The following is a 12701-nucleotide window of genomic DNA, read 5'->3' as shown; positions in this document are numbered from 1 at the left end:
TGTCCATACCCTCACTTCTTGGGAACATCTGTTGAGATCCTCCTGGCTCCTCTGTGCCCCTTGTTCCTGGCAGCGAGTTGTCCTCCCAATTTGGGGTCCTTCCTGCATGCTATAGGGGACAATGGGTAGATGAAAGTCCTGATTTGTTGGGAAAAAGTTGATCTTTAGTAAAATATTTTTCTACCAACCATTGCCTATGTGAATTGAGCAGTAATGTCGTAATCAGATACCCCCCCCCCCATTTTTTACTTTTATTTTTTGTGTTTTCCTTTTCTGGAGAGAGAGAGAATGCGCATGAGGGGTGGGGGAGGGCAGATGGAAAAGGAGAGAGAGAGAATTCTAAGCTGACTCCACACCCAGCCCAGCCTGAGCTGGACTTGGGGCTGGATGTTTGACCCCGAGGTCATGACCTGAGCTAAAAGCAAGAGTCAGACCTCAGCAGACTGAGCCCCCCAGGTGCCCCATTTCCCCCCTTTTAAAAGTTATCTTACATGTAAATCTATGTGGGAGAGGGAAGTGCAATATCCCTCTCTTTCAGTATTCACGGTGTTCACGGGAGCCCATGAAAATGTTTGGGAATGTGTCTGTTCTATGAACCGTGTGATTTGTGGGATCTGGAGTTAGTTTCGTGGGACGAGTTTCATTTTAAGAGGTACTTTATTTAAGAGCTCAAAAGGTGATTCAGGTTTTCTACTTATTCCCGAGCTGGTTTTAGATCTGTTTCTGGGGTCCTGGTCCATCTTATCCACATTGGATGAAGGTCTTCTAAGGTCCGCTCACATCTCTTCTGAAAGGACTCCGTCTGGAAGGGGACCGGAGGGCACGCAATGCAGAGTCTCATGCATGTGTCTGTAGCTGATGATATTCAAGGTCAGAGACACTGATTTCCTGCAAATGCCTGGTTTTAGAGAAAAGGGAAACCCATCCCTGACCAAGGGGCATCCACCAAGAGCTTTTCCCAGACTCAAGCCAGGAAGTGTCCGCTTGGTCTCAGACTGAACTCCCTCCTCTTTGTTCTCTTTCCCAGACACAGTCAGCCCTAAACCCTCAACAGACTCGCCTGTAGATCGTGTGCGAGTTTCCACATCCCAAAGTACAAGTCCTCTGCTCTTCCAAGATGCACTCTATCTTTCGTAATCCAGCTTGCCTCGGTTTACCTCTTTTATCTAGGTTGACACCATAAAACCTGTATTTTTGTAGTGATGTCCCGTATTTCATTACTGATGCGCATTCTTGGTGTCTTTTCTCTATTTCTTATCGAGGGTCGCTAGGACTTTTCACACTCTGGGAATACTCGATGATAAATGTTTGTGGCTTTATTAATGTTATGGGACTGGATGCTTATTTTTTTTCCCCAGAGTCGTAAGTTGAGGTCTCAGCCTCCATCCTGGCTGTACTGGGAAACGGGGCATCTAAGGAAGCAATTAGGATAGAATGAGGTTGTAAGATTTGGTTAGAGCAGTGCCCTCAGAAGAGAGTCCAGGGAGCTCCAAGTGTGTCTCTCAGTCACACCAGGGAAAGACGCACAGCAAGACGGGACTGTCTTCAGCCCAAGGGTGGGTGGGGAGGCCCTCCAGACACCCCCCCCACCCGCCCCCATCACACGTTCGTGGAGACTTCTGTGGTCTGTGAGGCTCATCACAGAAGCCGGAGCAGAGGGCTGCAGACTTGGCCGCCAAACAGAAAAGAGGCGGGGGAGGCTGGAGGAGTTTGGAAATGCTGCGTGTGCCCCGGGCTGCTGGTGGAGATGCGGACTGCGAAGTCCACCCCCGCCGGGCCTCGGCCACAATGAGGTACGAGGCATTGCACCAGGGAGAAAACCGGACCCTGTGATGGAGGGGCAGAGAGCATGGATGGACCCTGTCCAGAGGTCGGCGGGGTGCAAGCCAAGGGAGCTGCGGAATTTGGCATGCTGGGCGGTGGCGCTTGACGTGTGCCTGGAGCGCTCCCGTGTGGGCGCTCGCAGCGAAATTCTGGAGGAGCCAGGAGATTGGAGGAATGAGTTTGTTGTAATGAGTTAGTGACCACACAGTCCGTCGTCAGTGTCTGCTGCAGTGCTCCAAGATTCATTGTTTGCGTGTAACACCCAGTGCTCCCTGCCATCCGTGTCCTCCTGAATACCCACCACCCGGCTCACCCGCCCCCACCCCCCCAATCCCTCAACTGGTTTCTGATCAGAAAGGATGAGTACTCAGCTGTTGCTTCAGCATGGACGGAGCTGGAGGGGATTATGCTGAGTGAAATAAGTCACACAGAGGAAGTCAATTATCAAATGGTTTCACTTGCTTGTGGGACAGAAGGAAGAGCAGGGAGGACATTAGGAGAAGGAAGGAAAAATGAAGTGGTGGTGGTGGGCGGGGGGTGGGGTGGGGTGGGAACCAGAGCGTAGAGGGACCATGAGAGACTGAGGACTCTGGAGAAGGAATTGTTCAGCTATAGACTCTGAAGGGAGACCTGCAAGATTCTTCGGACAAATGAGGGAAAGGGTTTGGGAGAGCAAGCGGAGCCAAGGTGAGAGCTCTTGTGGGAGCAGAAACGCAGTGCAGGGGCATGGAAGGGGATGAGATGGGAGGGAGGAGTGAAAGCTGTCAGACTTCTCAGATTCATCAGGATGGGACTGTAGGCTTCCTTGTCGGCCAGCCATGTGCTGGTTTTCAGGGAAAGGGAAGGACGACGCCAAACTCCGTTCAGAGATGTCAGGGCCGGCCCCGTGGTTTCAGAGTTTGGGCTACTGGCTTGGTTTCCCCTGGGCAGGCTCTGCTCGAGGCCTTGGGAGTGGGGCCCTCACAGAGAGAAGGGCCCTGCAGCCCCCAGCCATGGGGGGGGGGGGCACCCCGAGGGCCTGGCGGGCAAGGCGTCGAGTCAAGGCTCTGTTCATTACAGAGCCTTCAGATCTGTGCAAGTTGCCTTGCTCAGTTTTGAACGCGGTCCCCTTTTTCTTCTTTCCCATCACTCCCTCTGGGGGCAGGCACGTCCCTGATCTGGGTCACGGGCTCACCACACCTGCACGGGAATTCTGCCTTCAAAGACATTGTGCCCCGAACCTCGCCCATGTCTGACTTACAAGATAATTCAGAATTGACTCTGGATTTTAGATTGATCGATGATGCTGGAATGAGTGTAGATTTTGGGGGCAGCACTGTTGGGATGGAATGACATGAAATGTTTATGCCTCCCTGCTCAATGCGTGCTGCTGACCTAATTCCGGGGCTGGCTGTGTTTGGAGATGGGATCTCTACAGAGGAATGATCATGAGATCATAGGGTTGTGCCCGGATTAAAGAGGGTGGTGACCCGATAAGAAGAGACAGCAGAGATCTCTCTCTGCTCACACGCCACACAGAGGAAAGTCCACGTGAGCAGGCGTCCTTTAGCCGCAGGGAGAGCCCTCCAAGGACAATAGCCCTGTCGGCACCTTGGGCTCAGGCTTCAGCCTCCAGAACTGTGAAGAAATAGATTTCTGTGTCATCAGCTCTCCTCCCCCCAAACCCCAGTCCATGGTATCTTGTTAAGGCAGCCCAAGCTCATTTTCACCCAGTGCCATGGGACAAATTTGCTGTTCTTTTTCTAACTTCTATAGATGTTGCCTAAGCCGCTGATTTTCAGGCGCTCTTTTCTTTGTAATAATTTCATTCATAATTTTCCCTTTGGCCTGTAGCGTTTACTTGACCATTTAAGTGAAACTGTGTGTCAATGTAGAATATTTGCATTGTCATTTACGTTAAAAAAAAAAAAGACATTTTCATTTGTGGTTTGCTTCTCTTAGCCATGGGTTTTTAGAAGGGTTTTGCTTTATGTCTGAAGATATGGAGATGGTATTTTTTTTTTAATCTACAGCAGAATTAAGTGATTTCTAAAGCTCCAGGATATCCTGTTTCCTTATGAGAGGTCCCCAGGCCAAGGAGTGTTAGCTGAGTGTCCACGGGGTGGGGGGAAGGGCCACAGCCTCCTAGCGTCTCTACAGTCCCCCTCCTGGGAACATGGGGTCTGGGTCCTTCCTGGGCTAGTGCATGGACAGAGCAGCACATTCACTGGGCTCTGCTGGGGCCTCCGTTGACTGAGAGGAAGGGGGTGCACTTGTCTCCTGTCCGAGATTCAAGCTGTTCCTCTGGGCGTGGGTCACATCCTGGGGTTCTTCAGATGCCATGGCCTGGAGGGCGGGAGAATGGGAGTCAGGTGTGTGATGGGTGGGGAGCCAGGGTTCCGGGAGCAGCAAGGACCCACCTGACCATCCTGTCCCCCTTACTGTCCATTGTGTCCAGCAATCCGTCTGACATAGGGAAGGAAGAGGGGCCACTCCCCCTTGAAGGCTGAGTGGTTCCCCCTGGGACACAGTCACCCCGTGGTGGACTCACTGTCAGGGCTCTGCTTGGGGAGAAAGGAGGGAAGATGTCCTCCACCTTGACCCTCTTCACTTACGAGTCCACCCGGAAGCCAAGGTCGATTTTAAGACCTAAATGATCACTTGGATGGATTCCCCGTTGGGACATGGTTTGCTTGTGTTTCTATCACCCAGTCTAAGACAGAGCCTTGCCAAACATAGATTTCTCATAAGGATTTGTCACCTCCCTGAATGAATAAATGAGCTAAAGTTGGGGGAAACTCAGTCTGTAGGATTTGGTTTAACCACTTCAGTCTGTACCCACATGCTCATAGACAGACAGATGGACAGAAAGAGACAGGACACTTGCCCATCGGCCAAGAAGAGGACAGATCAGCACCCTGTGCTCAAGGAATTCATGGCTGTGGGGCTGGGAGTCGCCCACAAACAAGGAAGCCCTGATTTGGGCGAGGGGGTAAGTGCAGTGGAGTGGCCAGGGGAGAGCCTGCTTCCATTACAACAGCTCCTCCACCCTGAGTGTCAAGTGTCGGCACAGCTGGCCTGTCCCTCTTTGCTCTGGATGGAGTGGGGGCTGTCCTACATGTTGTGGGATGTACGGTAGCACTCCTGGCCCCTAGAGACCATTGGAAACCCCCTCCCAGCTGTGATGAACAAAGTGTCTCTAGACGGACTTGGGGAAGTGCTGAACATTGAGGGTGAGACAAATTCTGGGGAGATTGGAGATTTGGCCCATGGGACATTGAAAGGCCTGTTGGGCCGACAAGCAGAGACAGCTCCCAGGAGCTTGGATATCTGAGGCTGGAAATAATTGTGGAATTATGAGCCTGGAGATGGTCCAGGTGTACCTGGGATTAAATAAATGTGACAACATCAAATAGGGAGTTGTCTCATAGTGAGGTCAACACGATCTTCGGGTGAGCTTCCTGCGGGACTAGGAAAGGAATGACAATCATTACACTCAAGGCACATTATTGTGTAGTTCCATTGCATCTAAATCCACACAACCAGAGGGAAGAGAGTAAACAGAGCAAAAGCCAGGCTGAGGATCTCTGTTCATGGACAGACCATTCAACAGGGTGCCTTTGTGTGAATAAGAAAAGGCGCATTGCTCAGAATCCACCAGTAGGGTCTTAAATTCCATTGTCCCTATTGTGCAGTGCACAGACTGTACAGCTATCCCTGGCAGCATTGCCATTATGAGACACAGACAACCAACAGTTCAAAGGACCCAAATAAGGGGACCAAGAAGGAGGGGACCATGTAGTATCAGAAAAACCCACTGAGCCATGATGTCCCAGCAGCCTGCATGTATCACCTTTCAAGAAGAAGGGTGAGGTTAGATGTTGCCGATCTGAGGGATAGGACGATAGGACGGTGGAGAAACAGCCCATGGATGTAGCTAATGAACAAGGCTGTGCTGGGTGCCCCGGGCAGGAGCAGGGGCTCACCTCACTGTCCATCTGTATGTCTTCCTCAGGCTGGGACTCTCTCACCTCAGCTTCTGGAGAATGAGAACATTCTATTTTATGCCCCAATTCCTGAAACCCTGCAGTCCCACATGCCCCTCCCACCCTCAGATGGGGAGTCTGAGGCCCAGCATGAGGCAGGATGTGCCTGGGATCACAGAGATGTGGCAATTTTCATGCAAAGCCCAGAACCTGGCCCATGGACTCCTCCTGGTCTCCCAGCAGGACCCTCCTTCCTACTTACTCTTGTTCTCATCCTGGACAGGAGCCACGGAGCTGGAGCTGAGGGAGGAAAAACAGGGGCAGTAGGCAACTGCAAAGGCACTGCAGGCAGAGGTGGGAGGTTGGGGGAGGACTTTGGGGGAGAAATTACCTTTTCTGCAGAGTTTTGGTCTCAACTTGAGGACGTGAGGCACCTGCACAAAGTGAGAATTAGCTTCTAAGCAGCCCCAGAACCTGGCGCCCAGGGTCATGTTTGGATCTCAGAGGATCCGAGCCCTGACAAGGTTAAATACCCACCCCCCTTGATCTGGAATTCAGAGCAAACAACTAAATTCTAACACACAAAACATGCATGGAGGGTTCAACATATTCTTAAAAAACAAAACTGATAGAATGTCTTTAAAAGTCTATGTTCTTATTAAATCCTTCATTCTGAAGGATTTTTGTAATTATTTTTTTACATAAGAAAATTTATAAGAACTGTCTTTTTTATTCCTGCATCACCTTGAACTATGTTTTTGCTTTGGTAGTATTTTACCAACGAGAGAGAGAGATGGAGGTGGATTTGGAGATAATGGGCACGGGGGCTGCAAGAGAGAGGAGAAAGAAAGGGCAGGTCCCTTACTCATGCATCTATAGGCATGCACATAGACAGAAATAGGGATGGATGGACGGACAGGTAATAGGTAGGTAGGTAGGTAGGTGTTTTTCTGATATATGCACCCTGTCTTGTGCACCTCTCACAAATATGAAGCCTCATCTACACAACCCCAGGACCCCGGATCAGGAGATCTTCACTTATGCAACATGTGGACCAAAACCACACTCCCGGTTCCTGTCTTACCAACTGCCAAACGGCGTCTTTTATTTTCTTCCTGGCTCTACCCAGTGTCTACTTAGGAATACCCGGGAAAGGGTGTTGGTAAAGCCGTGATCACCTCCAACAAGTTCTGGAGCCTGGGATATCCCCCTGTCCTACTCCTGGCACTGAGCCCTGTGACTGTCTGGTCAAGGAGGCATCTGCCTGGTTTCCCGTAGTGAAGTCCTCCATCCTCCCTTAGAATCTGATTGGTATTTGAAGACAGATATTGGAGTTTTCCTCCAATGCCATGGCTGTTCTCAAATACAGTATGGCCATTGTTAGGACCACCGATGAACCTCGCCCGTGTGGCCCAGCATCATGGCAGCGAACTCTTTTTTTTTTTTTTTTTTTTCTGATGGCTGAGTAGTATTCCATTTTATTTTATTTTATTTATTTATTTATTTTTTAATTATTTATTTTTTATAAACATATATTTTTATCCCCAGGGGTACAGGTCTGTGAATCACCAGGTTTACACACTTCACAGCACTCACCAAATCACATACCCTCCCCAATGTCCATAATCCCACCCCCTTCTCCCAAACCCCCTCCCCCCGGCAACCCTCAGTTTGTTTTGTGAGATTAAGAGTCACTTATGGTTTGTCTCCCTCCCAATCCCATCTTGTTTCATTGATTCTTCTTCTACCCACTTAAGCCTCCATGTTGCATCACCACTTCCTCATATCAGGGAGCGAACTCTTAAAGGTCTCCGATCTCCACGTTGCTCCTTCTGATCTGCTGGCATTCTACTCTAATGCATCCCCTCTCCCCCCAGGCATTAACTAATTTACTCCACAAACTCATGGATTTCTGCTTTATTCGATGCATTGTAATCCCATACTTGGATGCTCAGGTTATTCTAGATTTTTCCACAGGGGATTCCTTCCAGCTGGCTTCTGTGTTATTCTGACTTGGCTCCATCACTCTTGGTGAATTTTTGTACTTTCTGACCCATTCGGATGCTCTGACATCTTCCATTAGTTTCCCTGTCCCAATCTGGAATAAAGAATTTCTCAGAGGAAACCGAATTCCTTTTAACAGAAGGCAATATTTGAAAACTGAAATCTGGATGATCGGTGTGCCGTCACCATGTCTAGGTTTTATTGGTGGTTGGAGCTGGGACCCGTGTGTTCATACATATACTCACAGACACAACAGATGCTTACACCTACCATTATCCCGTCAATGTACATGTATGCACTTTAACGAGGTCCCACTGGCATTTCCAATTCCGGTAGAGCAGTTCAGAGTTTAAACTGCTTTTGCACATGGATAAATCCCTGAAAACCTTGAGTAACTCGGTGCCTTGATCCCCAATATTTTTACATACCTGCTCAAAACAACTAATCTTCCACCCATCCTCCCGCACTCCTTGCCACTGTGCCCACTCCCCACTGGTTGCAGGGTGATGACCCCTCCCTTGAAGCCCACCCCCGTCACTGACATGGCTCCCCGGGTGTTGGGGAGGGAGCTACCTGCCCTCATATCTGTGGCAACTCCTGTGTGTCCCAAGAAGCCACTTTGCATCTTCATAGTTGGGTTTTGCGCCTCAGGTAGACCAGAGCTCCCCATCGTCTACTTACTTGACTTGCAGCATTTTTTCTGGCGCTGGTGTCGGACAAGGAGGAAGAGGAGAAGGAGGAAGAGCATCAGGAAGAAGGTCACAGGCACTGGGATCCAGCTTCTCTGGTGCTTGTGACCTTGGACACAAGGGATACCATGAATGGACCAGGATGTCAGTTAACTGGGCAACTGCTGCATGTAGACCCGTGGTGGGGTCTATGCCATCATCACCTCTGATCTCCATAATGATCATGCACCAGAAAATGCCACCCCCACCTTCACCCGTTTCACAGACAAGGAACCAATGCTCAGAGAGATGAGTCAGGTGCCCCAGGTGACCAGGCCAGGAAGTCAGTGGCAGAGCTGGGATTCCAACCCAGGACGGTGGGTTCCCTGTGCTCTCCTCACAATGCCCACCCTAGTGGACACCTGCTTCTGGCTCTGGGCTCCTGCCTTGGTTGGAATGGTTCATTCTGTTGTCCTCATGTACCCTGCCTTCTCCTGTAGCCCCAGCTGAATGCGCCTGCTATTGTCAGAAGCTTTGAGGTGCTCAGAACCATCCCTGCGTGGGAGGGACTCCATGCCTTCCTCACTCCCCAAGTCCAGCCAAGACTGGTCCTCTGCCCTGCAGACCCCACACTTGCACGTGGGGCCTGCCTGCAGTTTTCAGCGAGCACATGAGGGAAGGGAACATGAGGGTTCGCACACCCTCTGGGCCCGTCCCGTGCAGGGCTCTCATGTCCAAGATCTCACCTAAACCTCTCAGCAAACCTATGAGGGAGACTATAGGAGACATGTTTCACAGACAGTGAAAGGACTTGTCTGAAATCCCACTGCCCAGAAGCGGCAGATCTGGGATTTACATCCCGTGGAGCCCAACTGTCAAGCCCTTGCTTATTTCTGTTTGATTCTGATTTCTTTCCAGCAGGGCTGTCTGGATACAGCCAGGCTGAGCACTGCAGGACAGACAGAGGAGTTCTGGGGCCGTCACCAGCGTCACTGTCCTGCCCGTCCCTGCATCCTACAGCCCTCACTGTTCACCTTCCCATTCTGCAGTCCTAAGGCAGCAAACCTGGAAGGTCCGAAAGGACATGTCCTTGAGATCTGAGCCAGGGTTCTCCCCTATCACAAATGGAGAAACTGAGGCCCTGATGGAAAGGGACCCACCCCAAATCACCATCTCAGGGAGCACTGAGACCCCGCCCCTCAATGGACCCCACCAGGTACATTGTAAACCCAGGACAGGGAGGGTAGCTTGCTCCTCCCTTCAGCCTGGCTGCTCTCCGCCTAGCTCTCCCTCTGCCATGACCACCCCATCTCTCATCGACCAGCCTCAGAGTCTCTGGAGCCTTCCCCCCTACATCTCTGCTGGACTCTTAGCCCCTGGAACACAAGGTTGCTTCTGAGTATCTCAGGGGGTCTTCGGTCCTCTGGGAGGCTCTCAGACTCCCCGGGATGGTCTGTACTCTTTCTGAGGAAAGAGGTCCCAGTGACGTATCAGCTGGGTAGTGGGGACCTGGGGGTGGGGCCTGGAGCCCCCAGAGGGTTCAGGGAAAGAGACAAGAGGAGGGTGGAGGGCTGGAGCTTCCCGCAGAGACCCTCTCTAGGCTCCTGGTGTATCTGCCCCAGGGTCCCGAAAACCCTTCTGTAGGCACCTAGAGCTCTGAGTGGCGGGCGTGTGGGGAGGGGCAGGTGTGGGAGGACAGTGTGGTCCTCATTTCTCTGAGGGGTGGACGCCCCTGTGAATAAGCCTCCCTGTAGCCCCTCATTCCCATCCTATGTTGGGGGTCTTCCAGACAGGGTCATGTTGACCACAGGAACACAGAGGCAATGGGGCTGGGCTCCTCACCTGAGGCCAGCAGCTCCAGGGGGTCACTGGGGTGCGACCATATCTGGGAGGTGGTGTTGTAATAGCCATAGCATCTGAATGTCCATCTGAGGCTGGTGTTCACAGGGCCCACAGGGAACAGGGCATGGGTCCTACCACCGGGGGCTCTCTGGGAGACCATGGTCCAGGAAGGCTGGTTCTCTCCTTCTTTCATCAGGACGAACCTGTCAAATCCTAACCATGAGCCACACTGGAGGGTCACGTTCCTTCCTGGGGTCACGACATGACTGGGCAGGGCTGAGAGCTGGGGTTTGTTCTGTAATCCTAGAAGAGGAGGAGGGGGTGGGTGTTAAATGGTGCTCAGATTCCCCACATTATCCCCAGGCTGGGCTGTGAGAAGGAGACCCCTGAGAGCCCACCCCCTTCCTGAAGGCAGAGCCTAGGGCTGGGGCCCTGAGTGGGCTCGCACCTGTCATCACCAGCACCAGGGGTTCACTGAGCTCTGACCAGCCAGTGAGGCTGAGATAGTTACAGCGATATCTTCCTGTATGCATAACTCTCATGTATCTGATGAAGAACTTGGCCTTGTCCCCGGGCTCCAGTGGCTTCTGTCTGTCCCAGGTCTCTAACTTTCCCTCTTTATGCAGGCGGTACTCCTGGGCCTCCAGGCCACCCTGACACCAGATGGTCACAGATGTCCACCAGGGGATCACAAAGCCTGGCTCAGCCCAGATGTTAGGTTTGGGGCGGGTCCCTGGAAGGAAACAGAGGCTGGGACACAGACCTTCCCCACCCCCAGGTCCCTGTTCTGCCCCAAACTCCCAGACGTCCCCCTTGGTCAGCCCAGAGCTCCTGTTCTCCATCCCCTGCTGCCTGATGGGTGACCCCTGTCTCCAGTGAGGAGGTGGGACTGAGACCCCTGGGGACAGACTCACCTGTCTGCACTCTGGTCCTGGAGTCCACACTCAGCCCTGGAAGAGAGTCCCTGTGAGAGGCTTGCCCTGAATCCTAGCAGAACCCCTCCTCCCATGAGCCTCCTGAGCCAGGGGCCTCAGACAGAGCAGGGCCTGGCTGTGGGGCAGGTCCCTCCCAGACTAGGGTGTCCCCACCCCTCCTCAGATCTCACCAAGACAGAGCAGAACTGTGAGGGTGAGTGTCATGGTGTCTCCTCTCTCTGGTTCCCACTGTGCAGACAAAGGGACCACTGTGACCATAGGACAGACAGACACATAGGGTGTGGCCACGTGGAGGCCAGTCCTGCCTCTCACAGGGTTGTCATGTCAGCAAGATGTGACAACAGGAAGGGGAACACCCCCTTCCCTGAGCCCTGCTCTGGTGTGCATGATGGTGCAAGGGGTGGATCCTGAGGCTTCCTGAGATGCCCCATCCAGGTGAGGGGACCAGGACAGGTCCTTCCCCCACCAGGGCCCCCTGTTGTGTCTCCTTCATCCTCAGCATACCCCTGGGTCCTCACCATGGACTGGGGCCCAAAGCCCCAGAAATGCTACAGTGGACACAGGTTCCTGCTGCCATTTAGAGCTCAAACCAGCACAGACACATGTGTGTCCTCTCTGATCAGCTCACGTTGAGGTCATGGTGGTAATGAGCCCAGGGGAGAAATACAGGCACATATGGAAGGGAGCACAGCCCCTCTCCTGGCCCCAGAGTGTAGACTTTCTTTCTGCACAGCCTCCAAGGACTTCTCTATTTTCTTGTGACATTGTCCACACTCCCCAACCTTCTTGGGAACATCCCTGTGAGATGCTCCTGGCTCCTCAGTGCCCCTTGTTTCTGGGGCAGAGCCGTCCTCTCCACCCTGGAGTCCTGCATGTAAGCTGTAGGGAACATCTATTTCAGCAGTGTGGGAGCTCTGATTTTTGAAGGAAAAGTTAACCTTTCTCTAAATATTCATCCATTTTCCATTGCCTGTATTTCCCAGGGTAATAACATCCTGTCTCCAAGTCTGTTTCCTTGTTTGGATCTTGTCCTGAACCCCACTCCTTAGGATAATTGTGGGGGTCATTGGTTCCCAGTTCATGGGAGGGGACTCATTACTGTTAGTTTTCAGAGAGGGATAAGAGGGGTTTTGTACATGGAAGGATTATGGGGTCAGACTTAACCTAGGTGGATGTTTTTCACATCCAGTCAAGACCCCTCACATGCTTTGTACCAATAAGCACTACTGACCCTATTTCTGAAATGTATAGAAATAGTCACATGCAGGAACTGAGAAATGAAAGCTCCCCAGAGAGTCAGGGAACCACAAGAAAGAACAGAGAACAATGCTGAGCAGTTGTCAGTTCCCAGGACCATCAGCAGGTCATCTGGTAGAGGCTTCCACCCATGTGGACACAGAGAGGGACGCCAGGGTCCTCAGAGGCAGGAAGGGGCCAGGACTGCGGGTGAAGGCTAAAACCTG

The 12701-nt window shown here is 52.0% G+C and overlaps 1 protein-coding gene across 1 annotated transcript; it reads right to left on the bottom strand.

Moving 5' to 3' along the window:
* Window positions 1–3638: 3638 nt before the first annotated feature.
* Window positions 3639–11544, bottom strand: LOC131818880 (leukocyte immunoglobulin-like receptor subfamily A member 5). The gene is made up of 9 exons (XM_059153654.1): window positions 11409–11544; window positions 11218–11253; window positions 10752–11036; window positions 10304–10606; window positions 8475–8591; window positions 6181–6223; window positions 6052–6089; window positions 5790–5842; window positions 3639–4149 (listed from the first exon to the last, which is right to left on the bottom strand). Exons 1-9 carry the CDS (start codon window positions 11494–11496, stop codon window positions 4003–4005), a joined length of 1110 nt encoding a protein of 369 aa, XP_059009637.1. The 5' UTR covers window positions 11497–11544; the 3' UTR covers window positions 3639–4002.
* Between the last annotated feature and the right edge of the window lie 1157 nt (window positions 11545–12701).

This window comes from Mustela lutreola, chromosome 16, assembly GCF_030435805.1.
Source record: "Mustela lutreola isolate mMusLut2 chromosome 16, mMusLut2.pri, whole genome shotgun sequence".
Lineage (NCBI taxonomy): Eukaryota > Metazoa > Chordata > Mammalia > Carnivora > Mustelidae > Mustela > Mustela lutreola.
This window is presented reverse-complemented; position numbering and strand designations above follow the sequence as displayed.

Excerpts from the sequence above, each read along its gene's own strand:
- LOC131818880 (XM_059153654.1), bottom strand. The coding sequence starts at position 11,496 with ATGGTCACAGTGGTCCCTTTGTCTGCACAGTGGGAACCAGAGAGAGGA. Across the intron at positions 6,224-8,474 it reads GAAAAAATGCTGCAAGTCAA|GTGCCTCACGTCCTCAAGTT; the intron begins GTAAGTAGACGA and ends CACTTTGTGCAG. Across the intron at positions 5,843-6,051 it reads TGTCCAGGATGAGAACAAGA|AAGCTGAGGTGAGAGAGTCC; the intron begins GTAAGTAGGAAG and ends CTCATTCTCCAG.